Here is a 21,768-nt window from a genome sequence, read left to right on the forward strand (position 1 = left end):
ACGTGTAAACACTTCTAGCACCCCAGTGGGGCTGGATGTGCGATGAAAAAGTTCGAGGCGCTGTTTCCCCTTCGATTCCCCATTGGTGCGCATGTTGGCGGATCAGCTACTTCGTCGGCGATTGCTGCCCCGACTCATAAAGACCCCCACCACAAAAAGTCGTGGAAAAGCTTCGGGATACATTAACTTTGATTCGTGGAGAGTAATTAGAGCTCATATAAATGGTCCCGTCTGGTACCGGATTGCTTTTGCTCCTGGAATTGGAGCGGCAGATGATCCATAATAGCTGCACACTGCACTCCGTATTCGCATCCCACGGTTGACACAGGTCAGTTGACACGATACACAACGGCCACACGTTGAGCGTGCGTTGTCAATTCACCCTGCGGACAGGAAAGAGAGATAAGAACAGAAGCAACCATGGCTCCTTCTGCAACAGAAATCCCAAGAGCTGCTATGGAGAAACCTTCAAAGGCCAATATTGGAGTGTTCACGAACCCGGAGCACGACCTGTGGGTGGCGGAGGCGTCGCCGTCTGTTGAGAACATTGAGAAGGGCGACAGTCTGAAGCCCGGAGAGGTGACAGTTGGGATCAAGAGTACCGGGATCTGCGGGTCAGTAGCAAGAGGTCTTCATAGAGCTTCGCTAACTTCATATCAGTTCCGATGTTCACTTCTGGCATGCAGGCTGCATTGGCCCTATGATTGTGAGGGACACACATATCCTCGGTCACGAATCTGCAGGTGTTATTCTGGCCGTCCACCCTTCTGTCGAGACTCTCAAAGTGGGGGATCGAGTCGCCATTGAACCCAACATCATCTGCAACGAATGCGAGCCATGCCTCACGGGACGATACAACGGTTGCGAGAAAGTCGAGTTCCTCTCCACCCCGCCTTATCCCGGTCTCCTTCGCAGATATGTCAACCACCCTGCTATCTGGTGCCATAAGATTGGCGACATGTCTTTCGAAGATGGAGCATGTTTGGAGCCATTGAGCGTTTCCTTGGCAGCTATGCAACGAGCTGGTGTCAGGCTTGGAGATCCAGTCCTCATTTGCGGCGCTGGCCCAATTGGTCTCATCACTCTCTTGTGCTGCCAGGCTGCTGGAGCCTGTCCACTTGTCATCACCGATATCGACGAAGGAAGGTTGGAATTTGCCAAGAATCTATGCCCATCCGTCACCACTTTCAAAGTCGAGCGAGTATCAGCAGAGGAGTCCGCAAAGTCGATCGTAGCTGCATTCGGAGGCATCGAGCCTGCCATCGCAATCGAGTGTACTGGGGTCGAGAGCAGTGTAGCTGCTGCAATCTGGGCCGTGAAGTTCGGAGGGAAGGTATTCGTCATTGGAGTCGGGAAGAACGAGATGACCATGCCATTCATGAGACTAAGTGTTCGCGAAATCGACCTACAATTTCAGTATAGATACTGCAATACCTGGCCACGAGCTATCCGACTTGTGCAGAGCGGAATCATCGATATGAAGAAGCTGGTGACCCATCGGTTCCAGCTCGAGGATGCAGTGAAGGCATTCGAGACAGCTGCCAATCCAGAGACTGGGGCGATCAAGGTGCAGATAAAGAGTGAAGATTGAGAGATTCCACAGGAGAAGCGTTGTAGAGGCGAACATAGCATGTAGAATAACCGTGAATCCGACCGTGGTTTTCACTGATTTTACGAAGCTTCTTCCTAGTGAATCCTGTGCTAGAGAAAGCCCAAAATCCCAACCAATCAAACCTCGCTTACGTAAGAACCATCTTTTCCTCTTTCTTCCGAAAACCTTACAATTTTCTGGCGCGATTCCCTCCCAATCCATTGTACGGCCACCACTCCCTCTCGAACCTCGAGAAGCATTTCCTTGAGTCTCTCGGGCGCATATTCCTCCTCAATCATGTCCTTCGCCGCGTCGCGCGTCCTACGGCGCACCACCCAGCTCCCAATCGGACGAACCACTGCAAGATTCGAATCGACAGCTTCGAAAGCCACAGAGGCCGCAAGGGATACCGCCTCGAAAGCTTCCGAAAAAGCAACCGAGTACAAGAGTAAAGCTTCGGAGGGCCTGTCGAGGGTCACTTCCGCGGCTGGTCCGGCTATCAGTGGTGCGGCCAAAGGTGTTGGGAATGCTCTCGGGAAGATTGGAGGACGGACTGGACGGTTGATTGCGTTTATTGAGCGTAAGTATCCTGTTTAAAAGTGCAATTTGAATGCGCGGAGAAAGTTTGGGAGCTCAATGGCTGATTCTGCGGTTACAGGACAAATCCCGCCGACTATCTACTATGCGCGGGTTGGACTGGAGCTTTCCAGGCTTGTCTTCAAGGGGCAGAGCATGACTCCTCCGTAAGTTTGATTCCTGAAACTCAGATAAAAGGTTGGAGACTGATACATGAGAATAGACCCGTCTCAACGTTCCAGGCATATTTCCAACGCGCCGTCAAGAGCGTACGAAACCCAGCCGCCCTCTTCCCTTCCTCAGCCAATGCCACCCCGTCCGGCGTCCTCAACCAGATCCGAAATCTCAATACAAGTCAAATTGTCGCCGGAGCTGTGGTTGGTGCTGAGATGTTAGGTTTCTTTACCGTTGGAGAGATGATTGGCAGATTTAAGCTTATTGGTTACCGAGGCGATACTGGTGCTCACCACTGAGCTGTGAATGGAATAGAACTGGAAGACGATAGATTGGTGGGAAGTCGTAAAGGGGACAAGGATGAGGGGCAGGACGTGAATGATCTTGAATCGGTCGTGAAGAGAACCGGGATCAAGGGATTTTGACGTTTTATTGCACATATCCTGTGACAAATTTTCTTTGTATGTCTGTACATCACAACAATAAACAGCATCATGACGGATTACACTTGTTCTGCTTAGAAAGATCTGGCCTTGGTACTTTGCCCTGGCCTCTGCTTAGGATTGAGCCGGATCGAGAGAGGGCAGCTCCCCCAACCAAATGCCACAACGGAAGGACGATCAGGAGCTGGATTCTTCGGCTGCTCCATGCCATCCAGCCCAAGTCCAACTTAAAGGAACCTCGCACCAAAACCAAACTGATATTAGGAGCTTCATGAATTCCTCACGTGAATTGCACCAGCCACAGTTTCGCCTCAAAATTCTCACCTCTCTCTTCATCAGTCCCTCATTCAACTTCCCTCTAACTAATTCAAGCATCCAGGAACATCCTCCCACTTCCCCCTCAAAGCTTCAAACCATCCCATTTTCAACTCCATCTGAGGCTTAGATTGTGCATATTTCAGCCAATAACGGCAAAGATCTTCTCTCAGCCGGACCCAGCCGTCATCCATCCACCCCATTCCAATGGGGATCCGGCTCCTCGCTCACAACTTGACGTCCATCCTTTGATTCGGGTTTCAACGTAACGTATCACTGGACGACGTTGAGATGGAAACTACTTCTCAGACTTCCCCATGCGGTGAAAGATTGCATGACGCCGTCCCTGCGCCTGAGAGCTTGACACCGAGACCGTGTCGATTTGATGTGGAAGATCAACGGGTCTAGAAACTCTATTTAGTCTTTACAGATATAAATCCTCCAAGAGGTGCCGTGGTGAGGATATCCTCCTCCATTCGAGAGCCGCTGGCACTCCTGACCTCATACTTGCCCCGCTCTCCCCATGCACGATGAAACCCCCTCCTCTTCCGCTCTCGACCGCCGCTTTTCTCACCTCCACCACAGCGGCCAAAGTTCTCAACCTCAGCGAAGCAAAATGGACTCTTACAAGCCCTGGAAATGAGAGGTTTCAAGGAGTGGCAGGAAAGGTACCGAGTTAAGCACATGCCCTTTCTTCAAACCTGGCGACAAGCTCCAGACCCCGCTGATCTGTATTTCAACAGCAACACCATCGTCCTAAGAAACCACTATTACCAGCCCGGCGGTCTCAACACCTCGAATTTCCTCACCACTACCACCGGAGTGGTGGAGATGACGCTCGCTATAGAACAGTACTACCCCATCCCACACCACTCCGACCCTGTAGCGAACTTCTCATCCTGGTGTCGGACAACGCGGATCTTCCAAGCAGACTTCTATCGCACCCAAATCACTTATTATCGTCGAGGATCTGGGTTTCCGGAAAGGCAGTTGGCGAGTCTGTATTGGCAGCTCGAGGGCATATGGCAAAGCTCCCACGTGGGCAGGCATTGGGTGTGACGGAAGGGGAAAGTGCTGCACTACGTTGCTAAAGATATTTACCAACCGATCATCACCGCGAGCTATCTCAACGACACGACGGGCGATCTTACGGCGGATGTGACCTCTGATCTTTGGAGCAAAGTGGAGGGGACGGCGACCTTCGCATGGTATGGTTCCAACGGGACTCTCCTCTCCTCTCCTCTCCCCGCCGTCACTTTCACCGCCGGGGCGTTGAATACCGCAAAAGTTTTGTAAACCACCATGAACGACCTACCTTACCCTCTCGCATCCTCCGTTCCTCAAAGTGAATATCACAGCCACCGGTCTTCCCCCCCTCACCAATGAAACACAAACTTCACACATTCACCCATCTTCGCAACATCTTAGTTACACACCGTCACCATTTCTGATCCCGGGCTAGAATGACTTGGGATGAAGAGAAAGTGGTGTTTATGGTCGAGGCGAAGAAAGCGTTTGCAGCGTGGGTCTGGCTTGATCTCTAAGCTGGTGTGTTGGGAAATTTTGAGAGTATTGGGTTTTTGCTGTTGCCAAGTGGTGGGGTGAAGGACGTGAGGTTTACGTTGAAGGATGATGGTGGAGTGCGGGGGTTGCAGGGTTTGGTGGGGGTGAGGAGTTTGCTGGATAATAGTCTGCCTTGACGTGTTTGTACGCGATAAAGGATGTTGATTGGGCATTTAAAAGTCGATGAGGTGGAACTTTATGAATTACATGCGTAAATATTATGGAACGTGGGTACAAAAGCTCTTCTCGCAAGTTGGTTGAGTACGCAGCAAATTCGCTCCGTTTGCCCATTTCAGGGAATCTGGAAAGACAAGTGTCCATTTCTCTAATTTCACAAACCAACCCCACGCTTTTTCCCTGCAAGTGAAATCCAGGCTCCAACAATTTTTGTTTTCAGGTCCTTCCTCAATACCAACTCTGGACGTTTACAGGTCATCTGTCACAGAATGACAACAACAATCTGCTATCATTCTTCCTTCTCATTCCGTCTTTCGATTCCCCATCCCCCTCTTCAGCGTCCCGCTGCTACTCTCATGTTGTGCCGCAAGCCCAAAGCTCGATAACTCCCAAAGTCGGAGAATTTGTGCTAGCTTCCAAACTTTTGAAGGAAGCTTGGATACTGCTCTCCCTTGCGCTTCATCTCCATCGCAACTTGGAAGGTGGGATGGTCCGGCAAGGCGTTTATAGCCCAGCGAAAGAGAGCGTAATGGGAAGCTGTTGTCAGTTAGAAGATGGAAGTTGAGAACTGTTCATATCAATTCTTATTGGGTAATAGTTTACCGCGGCAACTTCAGTCCTCATTAGGCCAATATGCAGGCCGATGGTTGAGGTGGCATGTAGAGACGTGAGAAACTTTGCTTCAGCATCAGCATGGGTATAAAAGTTCCTCTTCCGAGTTGGTTGGCAAAGGTAGGATGGAAAGACAATAGGAGGCTCTTATACATGTGTGCGGTCGTGTTCACTTTCACTTCTGGACATGCTGGAAGATTTGTAGCTTGCAAGTGCAGCATCCTCAACTCGCTCCTCAATATCTGCTCGGTGTCTGACTGCTCTTGCAAGTATTCTATGGAAATTATTATCAAAATGACAATAAAAACTACTCGTTGTCATTCTTTTTTCACATCTCGTTACGAATTCTTTTTCTTCCATTATGGTCCCCTAAAACTAACTATGAATATACCGCAAAAAATAATTAATCAGCTTACATTCCCGAAGCCGACATTTGACCAAGCCCCCATTGCCCTTACCCATGAACTCCACAGAGCCCTCGTAGCTCGAGACTCAAATAGCTCCAAGTTTATCACCAAATACTTTCCAAGTCTTCCGTGAGCGTAACCGGAATGTTTATCTTTATCACATTGAAGAAAATGCTTCTACTACTATTTATCGGAAGGAAATAAGCCGACTCCTTCAACTTTGGTCAGGGCCAGCAGACAATTCTGAAGAATCTAAAGCAAGGAGTAGAATGTGATATATATTATTTCCGAGGTGTACATCACTGGTGATCAGAGAAAGTGGCTCGTGTTCTCTCTTGAGGTATCCAAATTGCGGCTGAGTGTTCTGAATAGCCTCAAGCTATCACTATTTTATGTTGAGAAACTGGAGAATCGACCGCTCGGTTTGTAGGTGGTACAACGTAGAGGTAGAACTGGGGTGCTTCGAAACTCCAGGCACGTGACTTTCAAAGCAGCCCCCCCCCTTTTTCATTCTCGCTAAAGCTTCCCTTGATACACCACGTAGTATTTTCAACCGGCACCCAATTGGTTAAGGATGCGATTCTATACCCACTTATTTGTAATCAAAGTACCTCCCTCTAATGTTCTGCTCAATGTTCAGGTCTCGGGTGCTCGCTTGTGAATGGCTGAGGCTGGCGGTCCCGATTCGCTCACCGTGTGGGTTTACGGTTGCAGCTGCATGTTGTAAAATGCCACTTGGAGTGCGCCTTGCAGTATGTCTCATAATTCGCTTCGCACAAATGACGTGTGAAAATGATCCCTCACCTGGAAGTCGACTCTCATCGTAACTTAACCTTGCGGAAGCCGATTTCAATCCACTTTCGTCCTATGTTCTATTCGAAGACCTCAATCACACCGCTACTAAGTGGCTAATGCTAATATGGACGGGCTAAGCGCAACCTCGAGCTATATTGCTATCTTATCTTTGGCCGTACAGCTAATAAATGCCACGCAGAACCTGCGAGCATTCTTCACAGATGTAGCTGGAGCACCTGGCGAGATACGAAGGCTCGCCACAGCTTTGTCGCAGCTGGCAGACATTTTACAAGACGTCCAAATGGTTAGCAAAATCCAGGAAGCACAGATCGGAGCCCCTCCTGCGCCACGGTCACTCCTTGCATCCTTGGATGCCTGCAAGGATGAGTTATTCTAGCTTTAGGTATATGTCAACGCGGCCGAACAGAAGACAAGGGGTTCAGGAAAAATATCTAGACATTGGGAGTCATTCATGATTGTAGTCAAAAAGAAGGAGATAGAGAAATATGGATCGCAACTCGACCAGGCAACCCAGTTTCTCTCGATAGCGATGACAATGAACTTGATGGTTCTTAAGTATGTCCACCTTGCGGTACATGTACTGATATATTTATGCTTACGGAAATAGCCTCACTAGCCTCGAGATGGCGGCGAATGCTGCACCACCACCATCACTTCTCTATTGGACTGAGAGTCCACACAAAATATCGTCTCATCCATGCCTTGCCAGCCCCAACGAAATATCCTCCCGAGGTTTCCCAAGACGCATGAAGACCTCTCGCAGTGTAAAATCATGTTCGATTCAATTTGGCAGCTGTCTATTCGACGCACTCTACACCCAAAAAGAAACTAGGCACGACGCACAGAGAACAGTAGGCAAAAATGCATTAAGCATCAAAAAGGCTGTACTCACTGTATCCTCTCTAATCTTTGGCTGCTACATCAGCTTCTGCGTCAAACAATCATACTACTCAATATCACAAAGTCTTCAAATTGATCCGATCGCCGATTTTGATACCCCAATCTTTGAGCTATGCTTTTGGGGAGATATTTCGAGTGTCCAGTCCCAGTTCGCTCAAGGGACTGTTTCCCCTTTTGTCAGAGACCCAAATGGGAGAACCCTTCTTCATGTTGGTAGCTTTCCTCATCAAGCACTACGGATGGCTAAATGTTTAGCAGTATGCAGCACAAGGGACCAACGCGACTCTTGTGAGATTCCTCCTGGAATGTGGCCTTGATGCGAGCAAGACTGAGTTCGTCTTTGGCCGGTAAGCTCTCTCAAAAGGGTTCATGCATTTAGTTAACATTTACGAACCAGAACCCCACTACTGTGGATGAACTTTCGCACTCGACTGACAGACTCCGAGGCTTTCGTCGACACGATTAGGAGTTTAGTGATGCGGGGACAGAGTGATCTAATGGATGTGGACCGCCACGGAATCAATTTCTTAACTGGGTATTACGGAACCAGCAGTGGCCATTTGTGGCTCTTGAACCAAGAAGAGTTCGAGAATGATATCCTTCAATGCGGGAATCTAGCTATCCACGCGATTGCACATACCTTTGCAAATCCGTTTATTGACAAAATCAGCTCCCCTCCCGAAAGTTGGGGTTCATCGCTACGGAAATTGCTCCATGCTGGTGTAGCTCTATCTCCCTCGGTCCCCGAGATGGGCACACCACTTGATACTCTGCTTATGAGCATCACGTATCAAGTTGACTCCGGTCTCGTAGCACAAGCGTGGTTGTCTCTCCTGTCTTCCGTCGGTGTTGATGTCGAAATCTATGTCATGAGAGAGAGATATCTACACCCTTCTGGATTTGTACACCGGGTCTACCCAACATGGCTTCAGCGCACGCCGGATGAGGAAATTCCACGACGATTAATATTTGAAGAGATGGAAAGTCCGAGACAGCACCGAATTCGATGGGAGTGGTTTTACGGCCCCGAAAGTCCGGCCCACCTAGCATTGTCCGAGTTTTCCTCGTTTGGGGATCTATTCCACTGGTCTAGTAGGGACTTCCAACTGAACTGGCCATTTATCTACTTGGAAGTGCATAAAGACCTTGGAGGTGGACTTACCTTGGGTACAAAAGAATGCGGCAGAAATTACCTTTCCAAGATGAAGATACTGCAGGCGCGGTGGGCAAGACAGGCTGCTCGACGACACAGCCGCTCAAGAATACGGTCTTGGGTAGGAAAGCCATCAAGAACCGAGAGAAGACTTCAGGTCCCTGGTTCTTGGGTTGAAGATCACATGCCACCCTCGTCCAGCCGGCAGCAGACGTATGTTTTCAATAATTCTTGGTGGCGCTACCTTTTCATAATGGGCTTTGCATTCTTAATATCGCGAGCGGGCTTACCGTTGCGAGAAGAGAATGGTTGGATTGTTTAACAGCAAGTGTGTACGAGTCGTTTTCGTGAGTTTGTGTGCATACTTTTTAAACCACCCAGATTTATAAAGTATAGCCATTTCTTCTTCTCCTTAACAATGCCCCAGAATCACATCACCCCCTTCCAATTAACCCTTTTTATAAGCTTGTTCCCACCTTTCTAGCACAAAGGTGACCCTCTCATGAAGGTTACTGACCTCATACGGCAATACTTCATAATTCAGACCCCAATCGTCAAGACAGCTGCAAAATAACTGATGAAATCTAATCCACTCTGCCCTATCTTTTGGCATCAATCTCACACCATCATCCGTCAGCCAGTCAGCCCCCGCCTCACATACAACAACCACCGAGTTTCTCATCCTATCCCGTAGCTCCAACCACCCAGCTGACCGAATCAGGTCACTTGCCGCGTCTTCATTAACGTACTTTCGAGCATAAACAATAGGATCTGCTCCTGAACGATCAGAGATAAACCAATCATTTTGTGCTGATATATCACGCTCAGTAGCAACTTGAGCTTGTAAAATGAGTTGCTGTAAGGCCAAAGAGCGAGCAGGCGAGGACGTGATATCGTCAGCAGTGAAGTTGTGTTGTTTCAGAACAGTCCTTGCGACTTCCGTAATGGTTTTGGGACGAGAAAATGGATATCCGCCGAAATCCTCGGTGTTTTTGAAGTGGTCTTGGAGAGCTTTGATCAGGGTAGTCTTGCCCGTGCACTGCGCCCCAACGATGTAGATATTCCGAGGCTTGCTGTGCGGAGTCATCTTTTTTGCTTTCAGTAACGCATTAACTGCATCTACGTAGCATGCTGGTATTTTCAGGAATGGAAGGCAAGCTCGACGGAATAGAGGTTTACCCGATACTAGAAAAAGCAGGAAAGGATGGCCCACTCGCTGACGATGCAGTGTAACCTTGAGTCACGTGCATGACAGGATCTTCACAGATATCACCGCCGTCCCCCGTCCTCTATCCTCTCTTTATCATCACACATCGCCATGTCGCAAACCAATATTAGAGCATTCCGACATGTGCTGCAGAATCCCATCCAGCTTGAGGACCGCGATTGGTCCTACCTTGTTCCAAACCTCCCTCGCCCATCTACTATCAATCCCCAACAGTTGATTAAATCCGTCGCTGTAGTATCGAACGCTATCAAGCAGCAAATCGAGCTCAGACTGCAGGCAACCTCCCTAAATCGAGCTATCTCTGCAGATCCTCTTGATCGCTTCGTTATCGTCTCATTTGCAGACTTTCGTCTGCGAGTCCCGAATCAGACAGCAACCGATGGCAGGAACAATTCCGACACGCAGCCAGCAGCTGCTCGAGAGTCTGCGGACTACATTGTCAAGCTCCTTCGATCTGGAATCACGCTGAACGATGTCCACTACAACTTTTATGGCCATAGCAATAGCCAGTTGAAATCCAGAACATGCTTCCTATATGCTACACCGAAGTCCGAAATTTCACGAAAGGTCGAGAGCCTTGGTGATTTCGCCAAGATGAAGACAGTGGCAAAGAAGGCCAAACGAATTGGGCTTCTATTTTCTGTCGCTCAGATGGCCGCCGTTATAGACCCTAATCGCTGTCAAGACATCCCCGATATTGAGACAAACGACTACATCTTCACCGACGGCTGCGGCTTAATCTCCCCCCATCTTGCCTGCGAGCTTGCTCGAAAGGTGAAGATCGCATTCAGAAATATTCGTTACACACCTTCTGTGTTCCAAATTAGATATCGAGGGTACAAAGGAGTAGTTATGCTTGATCCGACAATGAAAGGCGAAACTCTGGTAAAGTTTAGGAAGTCAATGAAGAAGTTTAGCGGAGGGAGTGATTGCTCCTTCTCCATCGTTGACTACTCGAAGGTAATTTTACAGAATTATTCTGACTCCTCCCCCACGCCCCTTCTTTACTGTCAAAATTGCGGTTTATGATTTGACTTGCCACCCTTGGTCTAGCCGTACGGATTTGGTCACTTGAACGATGAGGTAGTCCTCCTTCTACATGCTCTTGGAATCAAAGAAAGCGTTCTTCTCCATAAACAAGCAGAGCATTTGCAATTCCTTGCCAGTGCTGCTCACGATTCCCGTAATGGTTTCCGTTTCCTGACCTATATGAACAATCTTCCTCTTGCAGAGAAGGTATTGATGGATTCGATCGAGTCAGTCCAGCCCACCATAACCAAACTCGTCAATGCAGAGTATGACAAGATGCTCAATAAGAGGGATGAGCAAAGATGCCGGATCTTGATTCCTAAGTCGAGATTGCTCTTCGGGATTTGTGATGCTTGGGGAGTCCTGAAGGAGGGCGAGTGCGCCCTCAAAATTACGATGGATGGTGATGGACAGCCCCGAGCCCTACATGGCAGTGAGGTATTGGTCACGAGAAACCCATGCCTACACCCGGGAGATCTGCAAAAGTTCAAGGTTGTGGCGAGAGATGAGCTGGCGCATCTTGTTGACTGCATTGTTTTCCCAACCCAAGGGAAGAGGCCTGCCGCCGACTTGATGTCGGGCGGCGATTTAGATGGTGATACCTGTAAGTTTCTGTTATGACATCATCTTCTTGGACTTTGAAGTCATTAACATTCGTATTGATAGTTTTCGTTTGTTGGGATATCGATTTGATACCAGACAAGCTCTCACAACCGGCAGAATATCCTGGCGCCAAAGAACCGGTCATGTTTAATCCAATAACCGACGACGATCGACTGGTGTTCTTTGCCAGATATACAAATGCCTCGCTGGGCCGAGTTAAGAACCTCTTCCTAGACTGGGCAAGGTTGAAAGGCCCCATGAGTAAGGAGTGCCAGCAGCTCAACCGCCTGTTTTCCATGTGCGTGGATGGCAATCGTATCAAGGTTCCGGTCCAACTAGAAAGTCCTGATCAGCCTCCTTCAGATGTTCCTCCATTTATTCTCGATACACTACATGAGGCCGCAAAAGCTTTCATTCAGGCTCGTCAAGACAGCATTCTCAGCTACGATGGATACAACTTCGATGCAATGGAGCTCCTACTAAGTCGTGACGACATGGCTATGTCTGAGTTTGAGCTGATCAAGTTGACATATCGATGGTGTCAGATGAACAATTTTGCCCTCATGGATTTTGTGCATCTTTTCAACGTTAATCTGCTAACTGCTGAAGAGAAGATCTGGACGTTGACCCAACTGCTACCATCAGCTGAAGCTCCCAGCCTTATCCTCAATGCTCTCTGTCAGTCCAACCTCATCCAAGATGCCGAATTGCGCCCATTTAAGCTCGGTTATCCTGGCCTGAGATGGAAATGCATTTACGATTCCACTCGAGATCGGTTGGCCGTTTTCCTCGACACAGTTGCGAGGACACTTGAACTGTTCCACCGCAAGCTTATCGTTGTTCGTGTGGATGAACGCCTGACCTTGGCAATCTATGTGCCACAAAAGATTAATCGAGGCCAAGAGTCTCAGGTTGATGACCGGGTCCGTCTCTTTGCTTTTCCACACTCTCGAGGGGATGAGACGACGCACCGGTTCGCCGTCCCGACTAAGATGGATTATCGTCTGTACTGCGACGGCAATGTCTTTCAATTATTTGAAAAAGCGCGGCAAAATTCGTGGGTATATATCGTCAAAGGCGGCTCGGATGACAGTGGCTATCGAAGTCAGGAGACTACAGGTGGCTGGAGAAGAGGGCGACAGGCCACAATCGACAGCGGGCTGAATTTTGACTGCAGGGCTAGCATTGCTCTGGATAAATTCAGCAAAGTCCTGCAGAAACATATCGGGCGAGTCAATAGGAACGGGATTCTGGGTGCTGTAAGCAATTATGGAAGCTGATGAGGTGGTCGCTCGCTTGCTGACACAACTTTTAGGAAATCTACATCATCAGCAACAGAGACGTCAGATCGATGCAGAACTTAGATCTCTGGCTTCAATACATTGACACAAATGAGGTAATACCCCTGTTTGAGAGAAATGCAAGAGAATACAGCGTCCCGAAGCTGAGCGAAGTGAATTGGTCCGAAGAGCCTGAATATCTTGTCCAGATCGCGAAAGAGAAGAATTTTTCTACATTTGAAGCCATGAAGTCTGAAGAGCAATATCGCCATGTCTTTAGCTGGCTTTTGGAAAGGGGCGAAAGGGGCATACTTTTGCAATGCTTCAAACACCTCCTGCCGCAGAGCGGTGAAAGCGTGTCCGATTCTACCGGCAGCCCGATCGTTGTGCAGCGGATGCTAGACTTCCTCAGAGATGCGCCCTTTTTGTCAGTGGCCTTTGCCAGGGTCGGTCACTGGGCCACGCTGCCTCGAGACGTATGTGATCTGCTGGAGAGAGGAGGATCAAGCATTCTGCAAGCTCACATCCTCTCCGCGAACGAGATGCAAGAATTCGTGGTGGAACCCTTCAAAAGAGTGATGTCTCAGATCCAAAACATGTCCATGACTGACTTTGCTCGTTTGGTTGAGCTCATATCTCTGGTGGTTCGCTCTGTAGACATAGCTCTTGACCTCCTTCTGGAATGCCTCGAGCCGGAGAGTGGTCGGGTTCTTCCTGGAGACCCAAAACTGGTACAACATTTCGTCAGGAGTATTCTAGGAATAGCTCTGGATCACATTGATGAGGCAGCGCAACCCCAAGTCCCAAAAAAAGATCTGCTAGAGTTGAAGTTTAGTCATGGTAACTCGGAGGGTTTCGCAGTAGTTGAGAGCCGACTTAGGATTGATGCACCAATGGGAACGCTGGCGACTGCGGATCATGTGCGTTTGACAACAGCAACCCCTCCAACCAACTCTGTTACAGCACGGATATGCTCAATAGATGGATTGGTCGAGTCATCTCAGCCAGGCTTGGTAAAATTCCGCTGCTTTCATCCCATACCACCCTATGTTGAGAAGTGTTCCTGGGAACTTCAAAACTGTGGCTCCTTCGTGACTTCAAAGACCATGTTCGACGCGGTTCACACCCTTGCCACGCAGCAAGATTCCTGCCGCATCTCGGACCAGATCTTTGGAATGCAAGACGGCATTTCGAGTGGATCTATTTCCTGGCCAACAAGGCATGTTAGCATTGGAAGCCTCAATTCCAGCCAGAATGCAGCCGTTGCAGCATCTCTTTCATATCCATTGACTTGTTTGTGGGGTCCACCTGGTACTGGCAAGACGTACACGATTGTGGAGATCATCAAACAACTTCAAGCATCTCCTGCAAATGGGCGAATCCTTGTAACGGCGCCAACTCACAACGCTGTGGATAACGTCATGAGGAAGTACTTGGCAAACGTAATATCAGGAGGCATGCTCGGCACTGCGGAACCGATCGCCCTTCGTGTCTCGACCGATGTGAGTTCTAATCTTATCCCACCGCATATACCGTTCTAATATGCATTCAGGTTCGAAAAGTCGCGGAAGATTTAAAGAGGTATACCTGCGACGCAATGGCTGGCATGGAGATTTATGCTACTCATTCTGCTATGAACAAAGCCCGGGACCAGATCAAGAAGTGCCGTCTCATCTTTACAACCTGCGTTGGAGCTGGTCTTGGACTTCTCCGCTCAGAACCCTTCGACACCGTTATCATCGACGAAGCCTCCCAGCAAACCGAACCTGCATCTCTTGTTCCTCTCGTCAAGGGCTGTAAGAAAGCAATCCTAGTCGGTGACCATGTCCAGCTTGGTGCCACCGTCCAACAACATGCTGTCCTTCAGCAATATGATATTTCTCTCTTTGAAAGGCTGTACAGGCAGCAACAGTCACGCGTGATTCATCCCGAAAAGGTCTCCTCACCCGAACCCACTCTCCAAAAAGTCATGTTAGATACCCAGTACCGCATGCACGAGTCTATTTGCAGGTTCAGTTCAGATGAGTTTTATGAAAGCAAGCTCCGTACTGGCATTCCTATCACTCGCCGGCAGCTTCCTGTATCCAAGTTCCCTTGGCCATCTATCATGAACTTAGGAAAGGCGAAAAAGACTACCTGCGGTGAGAACCAGGCAAGGATGGTGTTTGTGGAATGCTCGACAACGGAGGACTTCGGACGCAAATCCAAAACCAACGAAGGGCAGGCTAATCTCTGCCATGAAGTTTGCAGACTGCTCACAACAGACAACGCACTTACTGCCACTGAATCACAGCCGCGAGCAACAGCAACACTGGAACAGCAACTCATTGCTGTATTGACACCTTATAGCCGTCAAGTGGAGCTGTTGGAATCGAAACTCTCACACTTTGCTAACGTAGAAGTCTCGAGCATTGATGGCTTTCAGGGCCGTGAAGCAGACATCGTTGTCTTTGTAACTGTTCGATGTAATGTCCACTACGAGATTGGTTTTCTGAAGGATCTCCGAAGGATGAATGTTGCGTTGACGCGGGCTAAGGCTGGGGTGATCCTTCTTGGAAATCGGGCAACACTTACGATGGGAACTGCGGACCCCGAGAGCACGGAGGTTTGGAGAAGACTGTTGGCTACGCTTGTGGAAATTAAGATTGAAGCTACGAAATAGAGAAAATGTGGTGGTTTGACAAGCAAAATTTTTCCTTCTCTATGCTCTTAATATAGGAAGCCTCGTCTCGGTTCGGAAATCCCGCCACTCCTCTTAGAGTTCCCTTCAACACTTCATTCCGGTACAATATACCCCCCATTTTCGGCCATGCACGCGGCTGCGTTTGGGAATGCTTAAATTCACTCGAAGTCATTTCATTTTTGGATAGTTAATAAGCAAATAATGTCGACAAAGCACGATGCGCATTTTTATTCTCGGCGGCACGAACTTCGTGGGTTGGGCTGCAGCTATGGAAGCCATCGCCCGAGGCCACGAAGTAACGAGGTAACCACTTTCAATCGTACCACCAGACAACACTGGAAGGGGCCAAGGCTATTGTTAGCGACCGTCTCGCTTCTGACGGTTATAAAAGGTTAGACGGCTTGACGTTCGACAGCGCCCTTGATACGTGGAGTGCCGACCAGGTTGCAGTTCGAACTGCCGTTCCGGCACTGGATATCCCACTACATGTACATCTCTTCTATCCATGTCTATTATGGAAGTCAAGTGCAACCCACGCTAACTGAAGAGCCGCCTGTCGTCGACCCTACCGCGGCTAACAACCAATAAGGGCAGACAAAGGTGGAAGGGAGCTGGAAGCAGAAAGTTCCAAAGTCCCAATTCTGCTTACTCGTCCGGGACTTATTATTGACCCATACGAAGGAATCGTTGGCCGTCTCCCTTGGTGGTTGGGACGGCGGGGGAAAGACTCTCGCTCCTGGCCCAAAGGACAATGGACTACAATACATTGATGCACGGGACCTCGCTGCGGTCATCGTTGACGGAGCTGAAGAGCACTTAGGAGGGGTATACAACATTGTAGGCAAGCCTCATGCACAACTACTTTGAGCTGCTAGAAACCGCAAACATCCTTGGGGGCGGGAATCCTGAACTGGTATGGTAGGAACCGAAAGGTATTCTTGACGCTAGCATCGAGCCGTAGACTGAGCTACCTTACTAGCTTCCTCCGGTTCCAGAGCATGGTTTGATTTTTGGCTACGATGTCGAGAAAGCTTTTGCTGGGGACTTCATACCAGGCCGGTGAAGGAGACAGTTGCAGACACTTGGTTATGGCTTCAGAGCCAAAACGAACAGCCCCCTACTCATGGAAAAATGGCCTTAATCCCGAAAGGAGACAGAGTTGCTATCTTAGTTTGCCTGTGGTGACTTACCACATGGCCCTGGAGAGTATTGTAAAGGTGGCTAGCGGATATGAGAGTAGGCGTGCAGAGAGGTTAACGTCATCAATGCTATGGTGTGCTTCAATATGGCCCAATTCTGCTCCACATCTGGTTGCACTTTTGTATCCACTATCGACCATGTCAGAGTGTATTGCTAGCAGTTGTTCAACCTCCGGTGCCAACCCCTGTGTGTGATGGTGGGAAGTCCTTGTTTTGCAAATCACTGCGCTACTATCGTATTCGCTTCCAGCCACCGGGATCCCAATGTTTAAACTCATCTCCCGTATTCCGGACTTCGTTCAGGCCGGCTCATGCTTCGCTGATATGCTCACTCCGCTCGTTGTATCCGGATATCCACCGAATATCCGAGCCGATAAGCGAGTGCTTCAATCCATGAGGCTGGACTTCTTGTAGGCTTAGATCTAGTGAAGGAGTTATTAATTGAGATGGATGTAGATCGGATGGTAAGTAGCGTATATGCGTTCCTTCACGTGTATTCGTCCCGGAGGCTCGCGTGGGATGAGAGCCGGCCGCAGTATTCTCCCGCCCCCCTAATTATCCAATGCTGTCGAAGGGAGAGTATAAGTTGCAGCATGTTTGTCCACAATAAGTATTGCAAGATTCATCGACCCTACTACCCTCTCTCAAACCAACATGTCTGATCAAATCAACCTCTCCAAGCCCCACCGTGCCATTCGGGCTGGTGTCATACTTGTTAATGCGTAAGTCTCGGCTCTGTCTATCACTTAAACAAATTTGCCACTAATTCAAATGGAAGGGAGACTGAAATTCTGGATGTAGCGCCAATTGATGTTTTCAACGCCATTTCTACGAAATTTGTGCACAATTTCCCAGAAACCGTGTTGCCTGATAACCTCCGAGCTCAAGCTCTCGACATTGAATTTCATTGGGTCAATGAAACGGGGGAACCAGCACACCTAACGGCTGGCGGACTTATCAACGTAACGGCAAGGGTTCCTATTCTATTTGCAGATTTTAGAATGGAAAACTAATCTAATGACAACAGGACAGCTTCGCTACCTGCCCATCTTTGGACATAGTCCTCATGGGCGCACATGACTCCAAGTACACCCTCAACGAGGCAGAGCTTGATTTCATTAGAAAAAGCTTCAATGAATGTGAGGCCTTCATCACCATTTGCGGAGGATTCTTGTCAGCCATGCAAGCAGGTTTGCTTGAAGGGAGAACTGCCACTGGACCACGACCATTCTTGGAAGGTCTCCGCCAGGCTGCTCCTGGAGTCAAATGGGTCGAGAAGCGCTGGGCTAGGGACGGAAAATTATGGACAAGTGGTGCTTTGTTGAACGGATTGGATCTCACACGCGCGATTGTCACAGAGTATTGGGGTGGTAAAGACACGCTGGCGGAGTTTGCTTTGGCGCTTGGTGCCTATCCGGTCAGAGACATCAATTACGCAGATGTGGAAGGTAATTTGTAGATGCTGGATGCTATTCCACTTGTGCTATGAGCAAGGTAGACCTCGTACCGCTTCGAAAGAATTGCAAGATTGAAATTGAAAATGGTCCGGTTCGGAATTCTGTGAGATTCGCTGCCATACCACGGAAATGTTGAGTTCTCGAAACCCAGGCTCATATGGCATGCGCTACATTTGCTCAAGGAGCTGAACTATTCCAGTGTGCTGAGACTTTTTAACTCCGCCACAGGTTGCTAGATGTGATGTGACAAAGGCCAATCGTGTGGAAGGTTCGGGATGTGGTGTCTTCTTTGATCTTACGATCTTACTTATCATACACCATACGAAGCAATTTGGGACGGCCCGTCGCCGCAGGAATTATCGCCGAAACTGTGGTTTTAGACTCACTCTTCTTGCCCCTCGATTTTCCAGCGCCTGATAGGCATTTCAAGATAAAATTACGCTGAATCAGCCAGCCCGGGCTCAGACATAGTGTACCGAAAGCACTTCCAACAAATCGGGGATTGAATAATCCGTACTGAGCATGTCCGAGAAGACGGCATATAGAGCTGAACATGCGGCTGGCTATGTGGTGGAGATACGGCCGTGAGCAACATAACGTTCGCCTCCTCGCCTATCCCCATCGGGAAGATTTCGCGAACAAGTGCTGACAACATGTGACTTGTATGCTGCCCCCTTTTCCTTCTCTCACTAATTTCTGCCCAAACCGGAAATTTTCACGAATACGACACCTTTCTACTTCTTGGCTGTCGCTTTAAGGAAGTTGCTGACTGTTCGGAGCAACTGTGAGGTAATTTCCGACTCAAAACCGGGGGGGCGGACCATATCAAAGAAATATATTGCAACTGATTTAATATAATACTCAAGAGAATTTCCATATCTTTCATTAGTTTTGCTAGATGTTTCCATCTGAATTCTTGCCCCCCCCAGGTTTCTAAAAACTGCTCAGCGCAATGGCTTTTATTTCTTCTATTATTAGTTCAACTGTCCTTATTGCCAATCTTTCGCAGATTTTGACAAATGGTAAGCAAATCTAATAGACGACAACTTTAAGGTCGACTAACGTACATCTTCTCCGAACAGGGCCATCTCTGCTAGGCACTTTAGATGCTCCTACGCTCCCACAATTTCTGACAAACAATGTACTTATATTTTCCTTTTTAGAATGAAAACGGACTCATCAGATCTAGCCATTACCTCATGATTACCCTTGGGGTCGAGCAACTGCTGGAGGATCCAGCCCATGGGGAGACACCCCCAACACGGGGGTCATTAGATCTTATGATTGGGAAATATCTCGCGGCTACCTTTCACCTGATGGGGTCAACAGAAGCATGATGCTTATCAACGGACAATACCCTGGGCCGATGATTGAAGCAAATTGGGGAGACACTATCCAAGTATGGTAAATCTGCTTTAGATTATAAACATTTCTTAACCTCTTCCAAAGGTGACAGTACACAATAACCTATTGTACCGGGAAGAAGGCACTTCTCTCCACTGGCACGGTTTGCTTCAAAAAGAGACACCTTGGTTCGATGGCGTACCTTCCGGTCAGTTGAACTTCAGGACTCACATGCACGTATCAATTAATAATTTCAACAGTCTCCCAGTGCCCTATAGCACCGAATAGAACTTTCACCTATTCCTTCAAGGCTGATGTCTACGGAACAAGCTGGTATCATTCGCATTACAGTGCTCAATATGCTGATGGGTTATTGGGTCCAATGGTTATATACGGACCAGCACATGCTAAGTACGACTATGACCTAGGTCCCGTTATTCTTGTGAGTTGAAGCTTCGGAGGACAATGCCGTACTAATTCTCAAAGAGCGACCACTTCCACACCACATACTACGAAATTGTCCAAAATATCACTGGTCAATCGACGGTCACGCCGTCAGATAACAATCTCATCAACGGAAAGATGAACTTTGATTGTTCTCTCGCTCTCAATGGTGCAACTTGCTTTCCTAATGCCGGTCTTTCGAAGTTCAAGTTCACATCAGGAAAGACTTACCGCCTGAGACTGATCAACGCAGGAGCCGAAGGTCTCCAAAAGTTCACCATTGACAATCACACCCTGACAATTATTGCCAACGACTTTGTCCCAATCCGTCCGTATGACACCAACGTTGTTACTCTTGGAGTTGGACAGCGCTCGGATATCCTGGTCAAAGCAATCGGCAATCCCAGCGATTCCTTTTGGATGCGGTCTGAGATCAGCACGAACTGCAGCCATACCAACCAGCCTACCGCGCTTGCTGCGATCTACTATGAGGATGCAGATACTTCCTTGACGCCCCAGTCTACGAGAACATCATATGAAATCAAGAATTGCACCAATGATGCAATCACTCTCACCGAGCCCCTGTTCCGCCAGAGTCCTCCCAAAGAACCAGCTTTTACCCAGGACATCGACATATCATTCGGAACAAATGCGACGGGTGCTATGGTATGGATGATGAATAATCAGTCTTTCCGGGCAAATTACGAGTCAGTCAAAGTTTCCTTTGAAGTAATGAGTCCCCAAAGTTGACAAATCTTCTTAGCCATCCTCTGCTTCTTCTTGCCAAACAAGGGAATACCTCTTATCCAGATGATCCCCAATGGAACGTGTACGACTTCAAAGAAAACAAGTCCATCCGCCTAGTCGTTCGCACCATCGACCCTCTCTCTCACCCGATGCATCTTCACGGCCATAACTTTTGGGTGGTGGCCCAAGGCACAGGTAAATGGGATGGAACTGTAACGCGGCATGAGAATCCACAGAGACGGGATACTCAGCTCCTTGATGTGGGAAATCCATATGATCCCGCTGGCGGGGCGAGTTATATTGTCCTAGAGTTTGTTGCTGATAATCCCGGAGTCTGGCCTTTCCATTGCCATGTTGCTTGGCATGTTAGCGATGGGTTGTACATCAACATAATTGTTCGTTATTCCAAGAGTATATCAAGTGTCGTAACGAGCTAATCAGTCGTAGGAACGCCCTCAAGATATCACTCATCGACAGATTCCCTCGACCATGGCTCAAACTTGCCGCGATTGGGCAGACTACAGTGGACATAATGTCGTGGACCAGATCGACTCCGGAGAATAAACATGCTGCGCTATCGAGGCTGAAGCTGATACATGAAGACAGCTGAGGCGGAGTTGGGAAGCTAGGATAAATTCACATTCCCTGTCACTTCCTGTTCCGTGCTGGAGGATTCGTGCAATGTATAATACAAATTATACCAAGCAATATTTACTCCCGGCATCAACATCCCCTTAGATTTTTGTTGGAATGCGGTGGCTGGAAGCCTTGATTCACTGCTTATCGATGGCTGGGAAGCCCCTTAATAAGTACAAAATCCACTAGTCTCTCACTAGTCTCCTAGCCCTCTAGTTGCCTTACCTTAGGCCCGTAAGCTTGGCAACTTTCAACAAATTTCGCGTAACTTCACATATCCAACACTCAAGCCAAATCCTTCATTCCCCCCTTTCCTTCTTTCTCTCGGTGATCCACTGCCTGTTAGCTTTATTCATGCACTCTACAAATTCTCTCACAGCCCAAAAATCAA

The 21,768-nt window shown here is 48.5% G+C and overlaps 5 protein-coding genes across 5 annotated transcripts; 4 read left to right on the top strand and 1 right to left on the bottom strand.

Annotated features, from left to right (window-relative positions):
* Positions 1-420: 420 nt before the first annotated feature.
* K444DRAFT_628230 (L-arabinitol 4-dehydrogenase) lies at positions 421-2,640 on the top strand (the record flags this gene model as incomplete). The annotated part of the gene is made up of 6 exons (XM_024882893.1): positions 421-614; positions 661-1,567; positions 1,706-1,743; positions 1,849-2,171; positions 2,250-2,334; positions 2,391-2,640. 6 exons carry the CDS (start codon positions 421-423, stop codon positions 2,638-2,640), a joined length of 1,797 nt encoding a protein of 598 aa, XP_024738047.1.
* A 4,061-nt stretch (positions 2,641-6,701) lies between these two features.
* On the top strand, positions 6,702-7,231 carry K444DRAFT_364334 (uncharacterized protein). The gene has a single exon (XM_024872215.1). It carries the CDS (start codon positions 6,778-6,780, stop codon positions 7,048-7,050), a length of 273 nt encoding a protein of 90 aa, XP_024738048.1. The 5' UTR covers positions 6,702-6,777; the 3' UTR covers positions 7,051-7,231.
* A 1,816-nt stretch (positions 7,232-9,047) lies between these two features.
* Positions 9,048-9,891, bottom strand: K444DRAFT_611415 (uncharacterized protein). Its single transcript, XM_024879938.1, has one exon. It carries the CDS (start codon positions 9,812-9,814, stop codon positions 9,176-9,178), a length of 639 nt encoding a protein of 212 aa, XP_024738049.1. The 5' UTR covers positions 9,815-9,891; the 3' UTR covers positions 9,048-9,175.
* A 7,512-nt stretch (positions 9,892-17,403) lies between these two features.
* K444DRAFT_527091 (class I glutamine amidotransferase-like protein) lies at positions 17,404-18,208 on the top strand (the record flags this gene model as incomplete). The annotated part of the gene is made up of 3 exons (XM_024874606.1): positions 17,404-17,471; positions 17,528-17,723; positions 17,777-18,208. The coding sequence occupies 3 exons, from the start codon at positions 17,404-17,406 to the stop codon at positions 18,206-18,208; spliced, it is 696 nt and encodes a 231-aa protein (XP_024738050.1).
* Positions 18,209-19,158: 950 nt separating this feature from the next.
* On the top strand, positions 19,159-21,420 carry K444DRAFT_719204 (multicopper oxidase; the record flags this gene model as incomplete). The annotated part of the gene is made up of 8 exons (XM_024888449.1): positions 19,159-19,228; positions 19,289-19,347; positions 19,396-19,605; positions 19,656-19,758; positions 19,811-19,992; positions 20,037-20,701; positions 20,758-21,136; positions 21,189-21,420. The coding sequence occupies 8 exons, from the start codon at positions 19,159-19,161 to the stop codon at positions 21,303-21,305; spliced, it is 1,785 nt and encodes a 594-aa protein (XP_024738051.1). The 3' UTR covers positions 21,306-21,420.
* Positions 21,421-21,768: the final 348 nt, after the last annotated feature.

The sequence above is a fragment of the Hyaloscypha bicolor genome, assembly GCF_002865645.1.
Source record: "Hyaloscypha bicolor E unplaced genomic scaffold K444scaffold_56, whole genome shotgun sequence".
In the NCBI taxonomy this organism is placed as follows: Eukaryota; Fungi; Ascomycota; class Leotiomycetes; order Helotiales; family Hyaloscyphaceae; genus Hyaloscypha; species Hyaloscypha bicolor.

Excerpts from the sequence above, each read along its gene's own strand:
- K444DRAFT_364334 (XM_024872215.1), top strand. The coding sequence starts at position 6,778 with ATGGACGGGCTAAGCGCAACCTCGAGCTATATTGCTATCTTATCTTTG.
- K444DRAFT_611415 (XM_024879938.1), bottom strand. The coding sequence starts at position 9,814 with ATGACTCCGCACAGCAAGCCTCGGAATATCTACATCGTTGGGGCGCAG.